The sequence below is a fragment of the Rhinoraja longicauda genome, chromosome 1 (genome assembly GCF_053455715.1).
Source record: "Rhinoraja longicauda isolate Sanriku21f chromosome 1, sRhiLon1.1, whole genome shotgun sequence".
Taxonomy (NCBI): domain Eukaryota; kingdom Metazoa; phylum Chordata; class Chondrichthyes; order Rajiformes; family Arhynchobatidae; genus Rhinoraja; species Rhinoraja longicauda.
In genome coordinates, this window is record NC_135953.1 from 141,789,335 (window position 1) to 141,809,978 (window position 20,644).

Here is a 20,644-nt window from a genome sequence, read left to right on the forward strand (position 1 = left end):
AGCATCATATTGAACTGAATACATTTTATTAGCCAAATATGCGTGCAGTAAATACACACAAGGAATCTGCCTTGGTGTCTTGCTCGTGACACACAGCAGACGATTAATTAAAAATAAAACATCCTAACCTAACTTGCATGGGGGGGGAACACGTCCAAGCGTTTTGCACAGGTTAAATAGTGTAAGAAAATAACTGCAGATGCTGGTACAAATTTATTCACGAAATGCTGGAGTAACTCAGCAGGTCAGGCAGCATCTCAGGAGAGAAGGTTAAATGTGGTCAGTGTCAGACTATTCCGAGGTTGCAAACAAACAAACATTCCTGCTTGCACCCTGCCCAAGAATTGACAACTGTTGTAATTGGGATTTTTGACCCACCAACCCCCCAAAAAAAGAAAAACCCAACCAAACAAACGAATGCATTTAGCATTTCAATAGAATACAAGCAGTGTTGCAGAGAATGGGTGCCTATTAATTTGCAACAGTCGGGTTTGCAAATGCCTTGAGGATTTGCAAAAGCGTAGGCGACGATGCAAGAGGTTATTTTATTTTTTATTTCCAACGGGGAGGGGCAGAGGCGAGAGGGACGCGGTGACTCTGTTAGTCAGACAGCGTCAATCGTCTCATTGGGGGTGTGTGTGTGTGTGTGTGTGTGTGTGTGTGTGTGTCGCCACCTTCCCCTGGGTTTACTGAGCAAGTCCTTCCCCCTCCCTGCTCAAAATGCTCGGTGCACTCCAGTCAGACGACCAAGCCCTTATTGCCTCGGGGGTTGCTTTCCCCCCCCCTGTTGCTGTATGTGTTGCCTGAATCTTATTCAAATGTCCCTTGACAAAGCACAAGAGAGGGAAGGGATGGGGATGCATAAAGATTATTCTGGAAACCTTATCTGTACAGTGCCGTCATTTGGATTACCGCACTCGGACAGGCCACACACTTGGAGGATTAGAAACATGGAAAATGGTGGTGCAGGAGGAGGCCATTCGGCACTTCGAGCCTGTACGCACCGCCATTCATTGTGATCATGGCTGATCATCCACAATCAGTAACCCGTGCCTGCCTTCTCCCCATATCCCTTGATTCCACTAGCCCCTAGAGCTCTATCTAACTCTCTTTTAAATTCATCCAGTGAATTGGCCTCCACTGCCCTCTGTGGCAGAGAATCCCACAAATTCACAACTCTCTGAGTGAAAATGTTTCTTCTCGCCTCAGTTTTAAATGGCCTCCCCTTTATTCTTAGACTGTGTGGCCCCTGGTTCTGGACTCCCCCAACATTGGGAACATTTTTCCTGCATCGAGCTTGTCCAGTCCTTTTATGATGTTATACGTCTCTATAAGATCCCCCCTCATCCTTCTAAACTCCAGTGAATACAAGCCCAGTCTTTCCAATCTTTCCTCGTATGACAGTCCCGCCCTGTAGCAGGTGCACAATCATATGTTTGCGTTCAGTTTTGGGCACCCTGCCACAGGGAGGATGGTGTACAGCTAGGAACAGGTGTCGCCAGGACTTGAGGGCCTGAGCTACAGGGAGAGGTGGAGCAGGCTGGGACACTATTCCCTGGAGCGCAGGAGGACGAGGCGTGTCAATTCATGAGAGGAAGAGACAGCGTGAATGAATGTACAGTCTTTGACCCAGAGTGTGGCCAGAGTGGTGCGGATTTTTGATATTAGCTGCATTTGTCTAGCGCCGATGGACTTGTTGGACTTTGGTTTGTGCTGATTCAGAATCAGAATGGCCTTTATTGTCATCCAACAAAACAAGTCTCTTGGACCAGATCCTGTCACCCACAGTCCAACAATAAGAGCAATAAAAATAAGCAATAACACACACAATCACAAACCAACACAAAACAAAAAAAAAGAAACATCCATCACAGTGAGTCTCCTCCAGTCCCTCCTCACTGTGATCACCCCGTACACTAGCACTATCCTAGACCCACTAGGGACAATTTGCAGAAGCCAATTAACCTACAAACCTGCACGTCTCCACGGTGTTTGTCATCGATATCAATGATTTGGATGAGAATGTACCTGGTATGCTCGGCAAGTTTGCAGGTGATACTAAAGTGGGTGGTATTGTAGATGGTTGTCAAAACGTACAGCAGGATCTTGATCTATTGGCCCCGTGGGCTGAGGAATGGTTGATGGACAAATGTGAGGTGTTGCATTTTGGAAAGTCTAACATGGGCCAAACCTACGCAGTGAAGGGTCGTGCTCTGGGGAGTGTTGTAGAGCAGGGGGATCTCGGAGTGTAGGTGTGTAGGAAAGAACTGCAGATGCTGGTTTAAATCGAAGGTAGACACAAAATGCTAGAGTAACTCAGCGGGACAGGCAGCAACTCGGGAGAGAAGGAATGGGTGACGTTTCGGGTCGAGACCCTTCTTCAGACTGAGTGCAGGTGCATGGTTCCTTGAAAGAGGCACAACAGGTAGATAGGGTGGTCAAAAAGTCTTTTGGCACATTAGCATACCGATTTACATACAGAGTGTTGGGTATCGAAGTTGGGAGGTCATGTTGCAGTTATACAAGCTGTTGGTGAGGCTGCATTTAGAGTATTGTGTTCAGTTCTGGGCACCATGTTATAGGAAAGATGTTGTCAAGCAGGAAAGGGTGCAGAGAAATTTACGAGGATGGTGCCGGGACTCAAGGGTTTGAGCTCTAGGGAGTGGGGTGGGACTTTATTCCTTGGAGCACAGGATGAGGGGGTGATCTTATAGAGGTGTCTAAGATCATGAGGGGAATAGATCAGGTCAATGCACAGAGATGGGAACCAGAGGACATAGGTTTAAGGTGAGGGGGGGGGCAAAGATTTAATAGGAACCTGAGGGGTAACATTTTCACACATAAGGTGGTGGATTTATGGAATGAGCTGCCAGAGGAGGCAGGTGGTGCAGCGGTAGAGTTGCTGCCTTACAGCGAATGCAGCGCCGGAGACCCGGGTTCCATCCCGACTACGGGCGCTGTCTGTATGTTGTTTGTACGTTCTCCCCGTGACCTGCGTGGGTTTTCTCCGAGACCTTCGGTTTCCTCCCACACTCTAAAGACGTGCAGGTTTGTGGGTTAATTGGCTTGGTAAATGTAAAAGTTGTCCCCTGTGTGTGTAGGATAGTGTTAATGTGCGGGGATCGCTGGTCGGCGCGGACTCGGTGGGCCGAAGGGCCTGTTTCCGTGCTGTATCTCTAAACTAAACTACCATTGTACTGTCTAAGAAACATTTGGACAGGTACATGGATAGGATAGATTTAGATGGATATGGGCCAAACACAGGCAGATGGGACTAGTGTAGATGGAACAAGTTTTTCGATGTGGGCAGGTTGGGTCGAAGGGCCTGTTTCCACGCTGTGTGACTGTGACTGAAGAGTGATCTCATTACAACATTATATAGTACAGGAGGTAGACACAATGCTGGAGTAACTCAGCGGCTCAGGCAGCATCTCTGGAGAACATGGACACAGAGTGCTGGAGTAACTCAGCGGATCAGGCAGCATCTCTGGAGAACATGGACACAGAGTGCTGGAGTAACTCAGCGGGTCAGGCAGCATCTCTGGAGAACATGGACACAGAGTGCTGGAGTAACTCAGTGGGTCAGGCAGCATCTCTGGAGAACATGGACACAGAGTGCTGGAGTAACTCAGCGGGTCAGGCAGCATCTCTGGAGAACATGGACACAGAGTGTTGGAGTAACTCAGCGGGTCAGGCAGCATCTCTGGAGAGAAGGAATGGGTGACGTTTCGGGCCGAGACCTCTCTCACTACTCCCCCCTCTCTCCAGCATTGTGTGTCTACCTTCGATTTTAACCAGCACCTGCAGTTTTTTTCCTACCATTATATAGAACAGTACAGCACTGGATAGGACAGGCACTTTGACCAGCAAAGTTGCTGCCAAACATGAGGGCAAGTTAATCTTCACTGCATGCACATGATCCATATCCCTCCAATCCCTGCATATCCATGTGCCTACCTAAAAGCCTCGTAAACCCCACTACAGCATGTGCCTTCACCACCACCCCAGCCAGACCCCCACCACCCTCTGTGTAAGAAGAAAAACATGCCCCGCACATCCCCTTTAAACTTTGCCCCTCTCACCTTACAGCTCTGCCCTCTAGTCTTTGGCATTTCTACCCTGGGGCAAATGTTCTGACTGTCTACCCCATCTATGCCTCTCATAGTTTTACACGCTTCTATCAGGTCTCCCCTCAACCTCTAGCCTTGCAGAGAAAACAATCCCCGTCTGTCCAACCTCTCCCCGTAGCTAACACGCTCTAATCCAGGCAGCGTTCTGGCCAACCTCCTCTGCACCCTCTGCAAAGCCCCCACACCCTTGCTGTAATGGGGACGACCAGAACTGCACGCAGTACTTCAAATGTGGCCTGACCAGCGTTTTATACAGCTACAACATGACCGACCTCCTGACTCTTGCTCCCCATCAGTTCTCTTCGGGCTTTCTCCCCTTCCACCTCAATCACTGAAGAAGGGTCCTGAGATGGGACATCATCTATCCATGACTTCCAAGCGATGCTGTCTGACCAGCTGAGTTAATTCGGCACTGTGTGTCTTTACCTGACTCTTGTTGAGGGATTGGACACAACACGGAGGCAGGAAACATGTTCCCGATGTTTGGGGGGGGGTGGTGTCCCGAACCAGGGGCCACAGTTTTAGAATAAGGGGTAGGCCATTTAGAATGGAGATGACGAAAAACATTTTCACTCCGAGAGTTGTAAATCTGTGGAATTCTCTGCCTCAGAAGGCAGTGGAGGCCAATTCTCTGGATGCTTTCAAGAGAGAGCTAGATAGAGCTCTTAAGGATAGCGGGAGTCAGGGGGTATGGGGAGAAGGCAGGAACGGGGTACTGATTAAGAACGATCAGCCATGATCACATTGAATGGCGGTGCTGGCTCGAAGGGCCGAATGGCCTCCTCCTGCACATATTGTCTATTGTACTCCATGCCCCAACTGATGAAGGCAAGCATCACTGTATCTCCTTGTGTTGCCACCTTCAGGGAGGGTCCCATCGGTTGTTGGGGGGAGGGGGGGGGAGAGGGTGAGGGTAGATGTGGGGGTGTTTCCACAGTGGGAGAGCCTAGAATGAAGGGACACAACTGCAAGCAGTGGCAGTCATGTCTTGATGTAGTTCAGAGATACAGCATGGGAACAGGCCCTTCGGCCCACCGAGTCCACGCCGTTCGCACTACTATGTTATCCCACCGTCTCATCCACTCCCGACACCCACTAGGGAGCAATTTTACAGAGGGCCAATTAACCTACAAACCTGCACGTCTTTGGGATGTGGGAGGAAACCGGAGCACCCGGAGAAAACCCACGCAGCTCACGGGGAGAATGTACAAATTCCGTACAGACAGCGCCCGTAGTCAGGATGGAACCCGGGTCTCCGGCGCTGTGAGGCAGCAACTCTATCGCTGCGCCACTCTGCTGACGACTGTGTTATAACCCAACCTTTCTCTTCATCTCTGGCCTTTGCTCAACAAAAAAACCTGCCTGTCAAAAAAACCCTCCTCTGTATCCACCAAGCTTTGTCCTGTAAAGCCCCCCTCAGCTTTCTCAACTTCGGGTGCTATCTGTGTGGAGTTTGCATGTTCTGCCTGTGACTGTGTGGGTTTTCTCCACATCCCAATGACGTGCAGGTTTGTAGGTTACTTGTCCTCAGTAAATTGCCCCCAGTGTGCAGGGAGTGGACGAGAAAGTGGGATAGTATAGGGCGGCACGGTGGCGCAGCGGTAGAGTCACTGCCTCACAGCGCCGGAGACCCGGGTTCCATCCCGACTACGGGTGTTGTCTGTACGGAGTTTGTACGTTCTCCCCGTGACCTACGTGGGTTTTCTCCGGTATCTTCGGTTTCCTCCCACACTCCAAAGACGTGCAGGTTTGTAGGTTAATTGGCTTGGTAAATGTAAAAATTGTCCCTAGTGGGTGTAGGATAGTGTTAATGTGCGGGGATCGCTGGGCGGCGCAGACCCGGTGGGCCGAAGGGCCTGTTTCCGCGCTGTATTTCTAAACTAAACATAGAACTGGTGTGAATGGGTGATCGATGGTCAGCATGGACTTGGTGGGCTGAAGGGCCTGTTTCCGCGTTGTGTCTTTTAATCAATTAACAGCCCTTTCCTACTTTGGAACCTACGATGTGATTGTGTGCATGTGAGGTAATTTTGGTCTTGGGGGCTATTCTGGTTGGTGTTGGCTCTTCCTAAACATGGATCGGGTGAATGGTAAATGTTGAAAATGGAACCCAGGACAACTGACGTCAGCCATTACTGTTAAACCCAACGCTACAATATCACAGGAGCCTGATCACAGAAGGCCATTGGTCTAGAAGGTCTCGAACATTGAACAGTACAGCACAGTAACAGGCCCTTCGGCCCACAAAGCTCATGTCAAACATAATGCCTGGACCATCTCTTACCTGCCTGCACGTGATCAATATCCCTCCACTCCCTCAAAACGTCAGCCACAAATCTGGGGAAATATTTATAGAAACATAGAAAATAGGTGCAGGAGTAGACCATTCGGCCCTTCAAGCCTGCACCGCCATTCAAAATGATGATGGCTGATCATCCAACTCAGTATCCTGTACCTGCCTTCTCTCCATACCCCCTGATCCCTTTAGCCACAAGGGCCACATCTAACTCCCTCTTAAATATAGCCAATGAACTGGCCTCAACTACCTTCTGTGGCAGAGAATTCCACAGATTCACCACTCTGTGTGAAAAAAAAAAATCTCATCTCGGCCCTAAAAGACTTCCCCATTATCCTTAAACTGTGACCCCTTGTTCTGGACTTCCCCAACATCGGGAACAATCTTCCTGCATCTAGCCTGTCCAACCTCTTAAGAATTTTATAAGTTTCTATAAGATCCCCCCTCAATCTTCTAAATTCCAGCGAGTACAAGCCGAGTCTATCCAGTCTTTCTTCATATGAAAGTCCTGCCATCCCAGGAATCAATCTGGTGAACCTTCTCTGTACTCCTTCTATTGCAAGAATGTCTTTCCTCAGATTAGGAGACCAAAACTGTACTCAATACTCCAGGTGTGGTCTCACCAATGCCCTGCACAACTGCAGCAGAACCTCCCTGCTCCTATACTCAAATCCCCTCGCTATGAATACCAACATACCATTCGCTTTCTTCACTGCCTGCTACACCTGCATGCCTACTTTCAATGATTGGTGCACCATGACACCCAGGTCTCGTTGCATCTCCCCTTCTCCTAATCGGCCACCATTCAGATAATAGTCTGCTTTCCTGTTCTTGCCACCAAAGTGGATAACCTCACAGTCAATTTAAAGTCATGGGGGCACTTCAGGTAGGGCCGTTACCTCACAGCGCCAGAGACATTGGTTCGATCCTAACCTTGGGTGCTGTCTTGCGTGGAGTTTGTACGTTCTCCCTGTGACCGTGTGGGTATTCTCCGGGCGCTCCGGTTTCCTCCCACATCCCTAAGACGTGCGGGTTTGTCGGGTTAATCGGCCCTCTGTAAATGATCAATCGTGTGCAGGGAGCGGATGAGAAAGTGGAGAATGACGGAGCTGGTGTGAACGGGTGATTGACGGCCAGCATGGACTCGGTGGACCAAAGGGCCTGGCTCCAGGCTGTATCTTTCAATCAATTACGCTTGATTTGTAGTTTGGCAGCATTAACACTCATTTATGTTCCTCTCTGGCTGTTTTAAAAAAAATTTGCATGACTTTATTTCTTTTTTTTCTTTTTATTTTGTGCTGCCCTTTGAAAGGCTCTTGGGAGGATTTAACAGTGTGGGTGGATCAGATGGAAATGCTGCAAGGTGCGTAACTGCAATGCATCTCAGAACAAACATAAACCCCGGCAGCCCAGGCAGCATCCGCAGAAAACAGGTGCAGGAGGAGGCCATTTGGCCCTTCCAGCCAGCACCACCATTCATTGTGATCATGGCTGATCATCCACAATCAGTAACCCGTGCCTGCCTTCTCCCCATATCCCTTGATTCCACTAGCCCCTAGAGCTCTATCTAACTCTCTTTTAAATCCTGGACGTTCAAGTTGCTGAACCAGGCTGTGATGCAACCAGCCAATGTGCTCTCTACTGCACACCGGTAGAAGTTCAAGAAGTTCCCTGGAATGACGGAGGTTGAGGGGAGATTTGATAGAAGTACATAAGATTATGAGGAGCATGGATAGGGTAGACAGTCAGAACCTTTGTCCAAGGATGGCAACATCATGTACCAATTCTATTGAGGCAGTGCAGCGTAGGTTCATGAGGTTAATCCCCGGGATGGCGGGACTGTCATACGAGGAAACATTGCAAAGACTGGGCTTGTATTCACTGGAGTTTAGAAGGACGAGAGGGGATCTTATAGAAACGTATAAAGTTATAAATGGACTGGACAAACTAGATGCAGGAAAAATGTTCCCAATGTTGGGGGAGTCCGGAACCAGGGGCCACAGTCTAAGAATAAAGGGGAGGCCATTTAAAACTGAGGTGAGAAAAAACTTTTTCACCCAGAGAGTTGTGAATTTGTGGAATTCTCTGCCACAGAAGGCAGTGGAGGCCAAATCACTGGATGAATTTAAAAGAGAGTTGGATAGAGCTCTAGGGGCTAGTGGAATCAAGGGATATGGGGAGAAGGCAGGCACGGGTTACTGATTGTGGACGATCAGCTATGATCACAATGAACGGCGGTGCTGGCTTGAAGGGCCGAATGGCCTCCTCCTGCACCCATTTTCTATGTTTCTATGATATTTCCACCGGAATAAAGGACGTCTTCGATTTACTGATGCTGCCTAACCTGCTTAGTGTTTCCAGCACTCTATGATTACTTAGGTACATTAGAAGAGTTTTTTAAAATTTAGTTTATTGTTACTTGTACCGAGGTACAGTGAAAAGCTTTTTTGTTGCGTTCAATCCAGTCAATGGAATGACTATTCATGATTACAATCGAGCCGTCCACAGTGTACAGGATAAAGGGATTAATGTTTAGTGCATGATAGAGTCTGATTAAGTATAGTCCGAGGGTCTCCAATGAGGTAGATGGGAGGTCAGGACCGCTCTCTAGTTGGTGATAGGACGGTTCAGTTGCCTGATAACAGCTGGGAAGAAACTGTCCCTGAATCTGGAGGTGTGCGTTTCCACACTTCTGTACCTCTTGCCCAATGGGAGAGGGGAGAAGAGGGAGTGACCGGGGTGAGACTGGTCCTTGATTATGCTGCTGGCCTTGCCGAGGCAGTGTGAGGTGTAGATGGAGTCAATGGAAGGGAGGTGAGTTTGTGTGATGGTCTGGGCTGCGCCCACAACTCTCTGCAATTTCTTGCGGTCGTACAAGAAATACAAACAGGCCCTTCAGTCCAACTCGACCAACATGTTCCATCTACACTCGTCCCACCTGCCTGCGCTGGGCCCATCTATATACTAGAACTCTCGTTTGTTTGTTTATTTGTGATCGAACTACAGCCAAAACGGTACACGATAGCTTGACAATTTTAGGCCCACCTTACTCACCGACATCTCTTTAATGGTAAAGCAAGTAGTTTCATTGAAATCGGTGTTATATTTCTAAAGTTATTCACATTTTAAAGTTTAAATCTATCTCCTAGGGAGGGAGGAGGGAGGGAGAGGGAGGTGGGGGGATGGAGGGAGAGGGAGGTGGGGGGGGGGGGGGGAGGGAGGGAGGGAGGGAGGGAGGGAGGGAGGGAGGGAGGGAGGGAGGGAGGGAGGGGGAAGGAGGGTGGATGGAGAGGGGGAAGTGGGGAGGGGAGGAGGGGGAGGGGGAGGGGGGAGGAGAGGATGCTGCACCAATGCAGGAGAGGTTTGGGCCCAACGGGTCCACTTGATCTAGTATCCCTCTAAACGTTTCGTATCCATATACCTGCCAAGATATCTCTTAAACGTTACGATAGCACCTGCAAATTTCATATTTGGGCTGGGCTCGTGAAGTTTGGTGTTTGAGTCTGGACTAAAAATCACATCGCAAACCTAAGTTTCGGGATATAGCATTGAAATAGGCCTTTGTTTGACCCAGAAGTCCTCAACTGTTAATTGCTTGATACAGCGTTGGAAGGGGCCCTTCGGCCCACCGAGTCCATGCCGACCATCCATCACCCGTTCACACTGGTTCTATGTTATCCCACTTTCTCATCCACTCCCTGCACACAAGGGGAATTTACAGAGGGCCGATCAACCTACAAACCCGCACGTCTTTGGGATGTGGGAGGAAACCGGAGCACCCGGAGGAAACCCACGCGGTCGCAGGGAGAACGTACAAACTCCACGCACTGACAGCACCTGTGGTCGGATTGAACCTGGGTCTCTGGCGCATTAAGGCAGCGGCTCTACCCGCTGCACTGCTCACGAGTAAGATCAGTTTGTGACAGCTTTGCACAGATGTTAAGATATATTTATCCACCAGTAGACTAGCAGATGGACCATCTCCTGCAGGGGCGTGAAGGATAGATAGAAACATAGACAATAGGTGCAGGAGGAGGCCATTTGGTCCTTCGAGCCAGCACCGCCATTCATTGTGATCATTGCTGATCATCCACAATCAGTAACCCGTGGCTGCCTTCTCCCCATATCCCTTGATTCCGCTAGCCCCTAGAGCTCTATCTAACTCTCTTTTAAATCCATCCAGTGAATTGGCCTCCACTGCCCTCCGTGGCAGAGAATTCCACAAATTCACAACTCTCTGGGTGAAAAAGGTCCTTCTCACCTCAGTTTTAAATGGTCTCCCCTTTATTCTTAGACTGTGGTCCCTGGTTCTGGACTCCCCCAACAGTGGGAACATGTTTCCTGCATCTAGCTTGTCCAGTCCTTTTATAATTTTATACGTCTCTATAAGATCCCCTCTCATCCTTCTAAACTCCAGTGAATACAAGCCCAGTCTATCCAATCTTAGATGGAGCTGATGAGCCTTCCATCTAAACTTCATCCTGGTTTCATTGTAAGACCACTGCCCCTCTCTGTTCCACACTGGAGTGTGAGAATATTAGACTACACTGAGGCAGCACACGAGGGCAGTGCAACGATGGCCTCACGGCCTCAGTGCCAAGGACCGACTATGGGTGCTGTCAGTACGGAGTTTGTACGTTCTTCGGTTTCCTCCCACACAGACATACAGGTTTGTAGGTTAATTGGCTTTGGTAAAATTAGATATTGTTCCTCCTGTTTACTATGTCGTGCTGGTGCGAGGGGTGATCGATGGTCGGTGCGGGTTCGGTGGGCCGAAGGGCCTGTTTCCGTGCTGTATCTCTAAACTAGAACCAAAGAGTCGCTATGTTTCTGATGTCATCGTGTGCCGTTCGGGTCTAAAGTTGTTGAAAATGTCGTCTTAACTTGGTCGTGAGGGCCCGTTGCCCTGGCGAAGGAGGTGGGTGGGAGTTGCAGGCTTCGGCCTGGCCTGGCCTGGCCTGGCGATGTTGCCCGTGTCCTCCACCTGTACCGGTGATCCACGGCCGTATCCCAACGAGAGGCCTGGCTCACCTGCCGTGGAACCTGGGAACCCGCCCGGAGAGGGGAGTCGTGGAGAGAAGGATTGAGGCAGACGGCAGCAGACACTGGACAGAGTGACACATTTGGACAGCAGTAACAGGATCGTTCCGAGTCAGCATGGATTTACGAAGGGGAAACCATGCTTGACTAATCTTCTGGAATTCTTTGAGGATGTAACTAGGAAAATGGACAGGGGAGAGCCGGTGGATGTGGTGTACCTTGATTTTCTGAAAACCATTTACAAGGTCCCCCATAGGAGATTAGTGGGCAAAATTAGAGCACATGGTATTAGGGGTAGGGTGCTGACATGGATAGAAAATTGGTTGGCAGACAGGAAACAAAGAGTACGGATTAATGGGTCCCTTTCAGAATGGCAGGCAGTGACTAGTGGGGTGCCGCAAGGCTGGAACCGCAGCTATTTACAATATACATTAATGAGTTGCATGAAGGGATTAAAAGTACCATTAGCAAATTTGTAGATGACACAAAGCTGGGTGGTAGTGTGAACTGTGAGGAAGATGCTATGAGGTTGCAGGGTGACTTGGACAGGTTGCGTGAGTGGGCAGATACATGGCAGATTACATTTAATGTGGATAAGTGTGAGGTTATCCACTTTGGTGGTAAGAACAGGAAGGCAGATTATTATCTGAATGGTGTCAAGTTAGGAAAAGGGGAAGTACAACGAGACCTGGGTGTCCTAGTGCATCAGTCACTGAAAGGAAGCATGCAGGTACAGCAGGCAGTGAAGAAAGCTAATGGTATGTTGGCCTTCATAACAAGAGGAGTTGAGTATAGGAGCAAAGAGGTCCTTCTGCAGTTGTACAGGGCCCTAGTGAGACCGCACCTGGAGTACTGTGTGCAGGTTTGGTCTCCATATTTGAGGAAGGACATTCTTGCTATGGAGGGTGTGCAGCGTAGGTTTATAAGGTTAATTCCTGGAATGGCGGGACTGTCGAATGTTGAAAGACTGGAGCGATTGGGCTTGTATACACTGGAATTTAGAAGGATGAGAGGGGATCTTATTGAAACATATAAGATTATTAAGGGATTGGACACGCTAGAGGCAGGAAACATGTTCCCGATGTTGGGGGGGGAAGTCCAGAACCAGGGGCCACAGTTTAAGAATAAGGGGTAGGCCATTTAGAACGGAGATGAGGAAAAACGTTTTCACCCAGAGAGTTGTGAATCTGTGGAATTCTCTGCCTCAGAAGGCAGTGGAGGCCAATTCTCTGGATGTTTTCAAGAGAGAGTTAGATAGAGCTCTAGGGGCTAGAGGAGTCAAGGGATATGGGGAGAAGGCAGGCACGGGTTACTGATTGTGGACGATCAGCCATGATCACAGTGAATGGCTGGCTCGAAGGGCCAAATGGCCTCCTCCTGCACCCATTGTCTATAATAAAGAGACCATTGATCCTCCACAGTAGTTCAGCCATCCACACATTCCACAGTATCTCGACCCAGAAAGCCGTGAAGTATTCTGCCCCCACTCTTCCCCTGACCTCTCGATGTGTGCCAGTATCTGACCGCCAACAGGTTGTTCAGTTAGTTGTGCCTATCGCCACGTGTACCGAGGTACAGTGAAAAGCCGTTCTGTTGCGTGCTAACCGGTCAGCGGAAAGACGATACATGATTACAATCGAGCCGTCCATAGTGTACAGAAACAGGATAAAGAGAATAACGTTTAGTGCAAGATAAAGTCCGATGAAAGATAGTCAGAGGATCTCCACTGAGGTAGATGGGAGGTCATAAGTGATAGGAGCAGAATTAAGCCATTCGGCCCATCAAGTCTACTCAATCACGGCTGATCTATCTCTCCCTCCCAAACCCATTCTCCTGCCTTCTCATAACCCCTGACACCCGTACTAATCAAGAATTATTAGTAAGAGTGGTGACTGGAAGATAATTACTATTATCATTAGATATATAATCAATCTCTGCCTTAAAAATATCCATTGACTTGGCCTCCACTGCGTCTGTGGCAAAGAATTCCACAGATTCACCACCCTCTGACTAAAGAAATTCCTCAGTAGACAAAATGCTGGAGTAACTCAGCGGGTCAGGCAGCATCTCTGGAGAACATGGACACAGAGTGTTGGAGTAACTCAGCGGGTCAGGCAGCATCTCTGGAGAACATGGACACAGAGTGCTGGAGTAACTCAGTAGGTCAGGCAGCATCTCTGGAGAACATGGACACAAAATGCTGGAGTAACTCAGCGGGTCAGGCAGCATCTCGAGAACATGGACACAAAATGCTGGAGTAACTCAGCGGGTCAGGCAGCATCTCTGGAGAGGAGGAATGGGTGACGTTTTGGGTCGAGACCCTTCTTCAGACTGGTTAGGGATAAGGGAAACAAGACATATAGACGGTGATGTGGAGAGATAAAGAACAATGAATGAAAGTTATGGAAAAAAGTCACGATGATAAAGGAAACGGGCCGTTGTGAGCTGTTTGTTGGGTGAGAACGAGAAGCTGGTGCGACTTGGGTGGGGGAGGGACAGTGAGAGAGGGAATGCTGGGGCTACCTGAAGTGAGAGAAATCAATATTCATACCACTGGGCTGTCAGCTGCCCAAGCAAAATATGAGATGCTGTTCCTCCAATTTGCGTTTGGCCTCACTCTGACAATGGAGGAGACCAAGGACAGAAAGGTCAGTGTGGGAATGGGAAGGGGAATTAAAGTGTCCAGCAACCGGGAGATCAGGTTGGTTCAGGCGGGCTGAGCGAAGGTGTTCTGTGATACGATCGCCCAGTCTGTGTTTGGTCTCGCCGATGTGTAAGAGTCCACATCTTGAACAACGGATACAGTAGATGAGGTTGGAGGAGGTGCAAGTGAACCTCTGCCCAACCTGAAAGGACTGTTGGGGTCCCTGGACAGAGTCGAGGGGGGAGGTGTAGGGACAGGTGTTGCATCTCCTGCGGTTGCAGGTGAAGGTACCTGGGGAGGGGGTGGTTTGGGTGGGAAGGGACGAGTTAACCAGGGAGTTGCGGAGGGAACGGTCTCTGCGGAAGGTGGAAAGGGGTGGAGATGGGAAGATGTGGCCAGTGGTGGGATCCCGATGGAGGTGGTGGAAATGTCTGAGGATTATGTGTTGTGTGCGATGGCTGATGGGGTGGAAGGTGAGGACTAGGAGGACTCTGTCTCTGTTGGGACTAGGGGGAGGGGGAGCAAGGGTGGAGCTGTGTGGTTTGACTCCCACACAGTGATGTGCCCCCCCGTGTTGAAAGACAAATGGGAGAGCGGGGCAGTTGTTCCCACAGTCCGTACGTGGCGTGTTCCTGGGCCGATGGACTAGGCTGCCCCCCTCCCCTCCCCTCCCCTCTCTGTGTGTCCCGTGCTGCGGGTGTAAACCTTCTCGTTCCTGTTCCACCTCCTGTAGATCCCAAGGATCCCATCGCGATCGAGCGGCTCAACCTGATGAACATGGCCAAGCTGAGCATCAAGGGCCTGATCGAGTCGGCCCTCAACCTAGGCCGCTCCCTCGACTCCGACTACGCCCCGCTCCAGCAGTTCTTCGTGGTGATGGAGCACTGCCTCAAGCACGGACTCAAAGGTGAGCGAGCAGCCCCCCACCTCACCCCGAGCTGGGTGTGGGGGTGGAAGGGTGGGTGAGTGGGTGAAGGGTGGGTGGGTGCTGTTTGGGATGGGTGGATGGTGGTTGGGTGGGTGATGGGATTGGTGGTGTGTGGGTGGGTGCTGTTTTTTGGGTGCTGTTTGGGATAGGTGGGTGGGTGAAGGGTGGTAAAGGGTGGAGATTGGGTGGGTGATGGGATTGGTGGTGTGTGGGTGGGTGCTGTTTGGGATGGTGGGTGGGTGGTGATTGTGTGCCTGTTGGGTGCTGGTTGGTTGGGTGGGTGGAGATTGGGTGGGTAGGTGCTGTTTGGGTGGGTGTTGGTGGGTGCTGTTTGGGTGGTGGTGGGTGGGTGGTGATTGTGTGCGTGCTGGTTGGTTGGGTGGGTGTGGGTGGGTGGGTGCTGGTTTGGGTGGGATGTGGGTGCTGTTTGGGTGGTGGTGGGTGGGTGATGGTGGAATTGGTGGTATGTGGGTGGGTGCTGTTTGGGTGGGTGTGGGTGGGTGCTGTTTGGGTGGTGGTGGGTGGGTGGTGATTGTGTGCATGCTGGTTGGTTGGGTGGGTAGAGATTGGGTGGGTGGGCGCTGGTTTGGGTGGGCGCTGGTTTGGGTGGGCGCTGGTTTGGGTGGGCGTGCGGGTGGTTGAATGAGTGTTGTTTGGGATGGTGGATGGGTGGTCTTCGTTTGGGATGGTGGGTGGTGGTGTGGAGGGTGGGTGGTGGTTTGGGTGGGTGCTGGTGTGGGTGGGTGCTGGTGTGGGTGGGTGCTGGTGTGGAGGGTGGGTGGTGGTTTGGGTGGTGGGTGCGGGATTGGTGGGTGGGTGCTGGTTTGGTGGATGGGTGCTGGTTTGGTGGATGGGTGCGGGTTTGGTGGATGGGTGCGGGTTTGGTAGATGGGTGCTGGTTTGTAGGGTGGGTGGGTGCTGGTTGGGATGGGTGGTGGGTGCTGTTTGGGATGGGTGGGTGGGAGCTGGTTGGGGTGGTCGTTGGGTGGGTGCTGGTTTGGTGGGTGGGTGCTGTTTGGGGTGGGTGTGGGATGGATGGTAGGTGGGGTGGGTGGTGACAATGTGCGGGTCGGTGGGTGTCAGATGTGTGGGTGTTTCGGTGATGGGCGGGGAGTGATGGGTGGCATTGTTTTGGGTGGATGGGTGGCATTGTTATACTATGGTATGGCATTTATCATTGTATTGTGGCATGTGGTACGTTTGCTTTCATCGGTCGTGGCATTGAGTATAAGAGCCAGGACGTCATGTTGTGTACAAAATCATGAGAGGAATAGATCGGGTAGATGCACAGAGTCTTTTGCTCAGAGTAGGGGAATCGAGGACCAGAGGACATAGGTTCAAGGTGAAGGGGAAAAGATTTAATAGGAATCCGAGGGGTAACGTTTTCACACAGAGGGTGGTGGGTGTATTGAACAAGCTGCCAGAGGAGGTAGTTGAGGCTGGGACTATCCCACTGTTTAAGAAACAGTTGGACAGGTACATGGATAGGACAGGTTTGGAGGGTTACGGACCAAGCGCAGGCAAGTGGGACTGGGGTAGCTGGGACATTGTTGGCCGGTGTGGGCAAGTTGGGCCGAAGGGCCTGTTTCCACACTGTATCACTCTGTGACTCTAGTGTAGCTGGGACATGTTGGCTGGTGTGGGCAAGTTGGGCTGAAGGGCCTGTTTCCACACTGTATCACTCTGTGACTCTAGTGTAGCTGGGACATGTTGGCTGGTGTGGGCAAGTTGGGCTGAAGGGCCTGTTTCCACACTGTATCACTCTATGACTAGTGTAGCTGGGACATGTTGGCCGGTGTGGGCAAGTTGGGCTGAAGGGCCTGTTTCCACACTGTATCACTCTATGACTCTAGTGTAGCTGGGACATGTTGGCCGGTGTGGGCAAGTTGGGCTGAAGGGCCTGTTTCCACACTGTATCACTCTATGACTCTCTGACTCTATCTATGGGACTTTGGTCGGACTGCAAGTGGAGTACTGCGTGCAGTTCCGGTCGCCCCCATTACAGGAAGGGTGTGGGGGCTTTGGAGAGGGTGAGAGGAGGTTTACCAGAACGCTGCCTGGATTAGAGGGTTCCAGCTACAGGGAGAGGCTGGACTGACTGGGATTGCTTTCTCTGCAACTTTGGAGGTTGAGGGAAGACCTGATAGACATGTATACAATTATGAGAGGCACAGATAGGGTAGACAGTCAGAACCTTTTTCCCAGCAGGCAAAAATCAAATACTACAAGGCATAGATTTAAGGTGCGAGGGGCAAAGTTTCGAGGAGACGTGCGGGGCGAGTTTTTTTACACAGAGGGTGGTGGGGGCCTGGAACACACTGCCAGGGGTGGTGGTGGAGGCAGATACCATTGTGGTGTTTAAAGGACCTTTAGATAGGGACATGGATATGTATGGATTTGGATTACGTGCAGGTAGATAAGGGTTGCTCTTGGCATCTGTTACTATCATTACATAGAAACATAGAAAATAGGTGCAGGAGGAGGCCATTCGGCCCTTCGAGCCTGTACGCACCGCCATTCAAAACGATGATGGCTGATCATCCACAATCAGTACCCTGTTCCTGCTTTTTCCCCGTATCCCTTGATTCCGTTAGCCCTAAGAGCTCTATCTAGCTCTTGAAAACATCCAGTGATTTGGCCTCCACTACCTTCTGTTGCAGAGAATTCCACAGATTCACAACTCTGAATGAAAAAGTTTTTTCTCATCTCAGTCCTAAATGGCTTCCCCTTTATTCTTAAACTGTGACCCCTGGTTCTGGACTCCCCCAACATTGGGAACATTTTTCCTGCATCTAGCCTGTCCAATCCCTGAAGAATTTTATAAGTCTCTATAAGATCCCCTCTCATCCTTCTAAAGTCCAGTGAATACACGCCCAGTCGACACATTCTTTCATCATATGTCACTCCCTCAATGTCCTTCCAAGAATGTCTTTCCTCGTTAGGAGACTAAAACTGCACATCAGCCATGATCACATTGCATGGCGGTGCTGGCTCGAAGGGCCAAATGGCCTCCTCCAGCACCTATTGTCTATTGCACACAATACTCCATGTGTGGTCTCACCAGGCCCTGTACAACTGCAGTAGGACCTCCTTGCTCCTGAACTCAAATCTTCTCGTTATGAAGGCCAACATGCCATTAGCTTTCTTCACGGCCTGCTGTACCTGCATGCTTAACATTTTTTTTAAATTTCGACTGGTACATGGATAGGACAGGTTTAGAGGGATACTAGACCCATTGGGCCCAAACCTCTCCTGCATTGGTGCAGCACCCTCTCCTCCCCTCCCCTCTCTCCTCCCCTCTCCCCCTTTCCCCCCTCCCCCCCTTTCCCCACTCCCCCTCCCTCCCCCCTCTCCCCGATCCATCCCCCTCAAACCCCCTTATCCTCCCTACTCCCCCTCCCACCCTCCTTCCCCTCCCCCCACTAGTGGGACTAGTGTAGATGGGGCATGTTGGCAGGTGTGGGCAGGTGGGACTAGTGTAGATGGGACATGTTGGTTGGCATGGGCAGGTGGGACTAGTGTAGATGGGGCATGTTGGTCGGTGTGGGCAGGTGGGACTAGTGTAGATGGGACATGTTGGTCGGTGTGGGCAGGTGGGACTAGTGTAGATGGGACATGTTGGCCGGTGTGGGCAGGTGGGACTAGTGTAGATGGGGCATGTTGGTCGGTGTGGGCAGGTGGGACTAGTGTAGATGGGACATGTTGGTTGGCATGGGCAGGTGGGACTAGTGTAGATGGGGCATGTTGGTCGGTGTGGGCGAGTGGGACTAGTGTAGATGGGGCATGTTGGTTGGCATGGGCAGGTGGGACTAGTGTAGATGGGGCATGTTGGTCGGTGTGGGCAGGTGGGACTAGTGTAGATGGGGCATGTTGGTCGGTGTGGGCAGGTGGGACTAGTGTAGATGGGACATGTTGGTTGGTGTGGGCAGGTGGGACTAGTGTAGATGGGGCATGTTGGTCGGTGTGGGTAGGTGGGACTAGTGTAGATGGGGCATGTTGGTCGGTGTGGGCAGGTGGGACTAGTGTAGATGGGACATGTTGGTTGGCGTGGGCAAGTTGGGCCGAAGGGCCTGTATGACTCTGACTCTGAGTTCAGCACAGCGATTGTTCGATGTTGTATTTTATAATTGTATCACTCGCTGCGGTGGGTCTAATAATGTTTTGTTGTAACCAGCTAAGAAGACCTTCCTGGGGCAGAACAAGTCGTTCTGGGGGGCCCTGGAGTTGGTGGAGAAGCTGTGTCCTGAGGCGGGAGAGATAACCGTCAGTGTGAAGGATCTGCCGGGTCTCAAGTGAGTTCCTACGTTAGATCTCGGTGCCAGGTGTACCGACACACTCACATCCCCAAAGTAATACTGTACCCCTCATCAACGCAGGTAAGACTCAAAATGCTGGAGCAACTCAGCGGGTCAGGCAGCAGCATCTCGGGAGAGAAGGAATGGGTGACGTATCGGGTCGAGACCCTTCTCCAGTCTGAAGAAACGTCACCCATTCCTTCTCTCCAAAGATGCTGCCCGACCCGCTGAGTAACTCCAGCATTTTGTATCTACCTTCAATCTCCCGGCCCGGGAGGCCACCATTGGTGGAGCGGGAGCACGTGGCCGCTGGCTGGGTGAGGTCACGTGGGGCGCGGGGCGGTGACGTCACCCTTTGTCCCTTATTTGTGAGTGAGGAGGTTGGCAGCCCTACTCTGCCACCACCCCTGGCAGCGTGTTCCAAGCTCCCACCACCCTCTGTGTGCTGAGAAGAAACTTGTCCCACACATCTCCTTCCAAAGATTCCCCTCTCACCTTACAGCTCTGCCCTCCAGTCTTTGACGCAGGGGAGAAGGCAGGAGAATGGGGTTGAGAAGCTCCAGAGAAGGAAAGATAGGTGGGTGGGGGCCTGGAACGCGCTGCCAGGGATGGTGGTGGAGGCAGATACCATAGTGGCTTTTATGAGACTTTCAGACCGGCACGTGGATATGCAGGGAATGGAGGAATATGGATCACGTGCAGGCGGATAAGATTAAGGGACAATTTACCAAAGGCAATTAACCTACAAACCTGCACGTCTTTGGAGTGTGGGAGGAAACCGGAGCACCCGGAGAAAACCCACGCAGGTCACGGGGAGAACGTACAAACTCCGTACAGTCGGCACCCGTAGCCGGGATGGAACCCGGGTCTCTGGCGCCGTGAGGCAGCAACTCTAACGCTGCACCACCCACTGTGCTAAAATGTTGGGGGAGTCCAGAACCAGGGGCCACAGTCTAAGAATAAGGGGTCGGCCATTTAGAACGGAGATGAGGAAAAACTTTTTCAGTCAGAGAGTTGTGAATCTGTGGAATTCTCTGCCTCAGAAGGCAGTGGAGGCCAATTCTCTGAATGCATTCAAGAGAGAGCTAGATAGAGCTCTTAAGGATAGCGGAGTCAGGGGGTACGGGGAGAAGGCAGGAACGGGGTACTGATTGAGAATGATCAGCCATGATCACATTGAATGGCGGTGCTGGCTGGAAGGTCTCCTCCTGCACCTATTGTCTATGTATCTATTGTCTACAAAATACTGGCGCTCCTCAGCTTACGATGGGATTGCGTTCCGACAAACCCATCGCAAACCGAAAGTATCGT

General features: G+C 50.9%; 1 protein-coding gene across 1 annotated transcript in view; it reads left to right on the forward strand.

Moving 5' to 3' along the window:
* LOC144593964 (RUN and FYVE domain-containing protein 2-like) overlaps positions 1 to 20,644 on the forward strand; it is an 87,073-nt gene that overhangs the window by 37,335 nt on the left and 29,094 nt on the right. Inside the window, exons 3-5 of the mRNA XM_078400138.1 lie at positions 7,739 to 7,789; positions 14,844 to 15,017; positions 19,213 to 19,330. Coding sequence (XP_078256264.1) covers positions 7,739 to 7,789; positions 14,844 to 15,017; positions 19,213 to 19,330 — 343 coding nt within the window. The remainder of the gene's footprint in view (positions 1 to 7,738; positions 7,790 to 14,843; positions 15,018 to 19,212; positions 19,331 to 20,644) is intronic.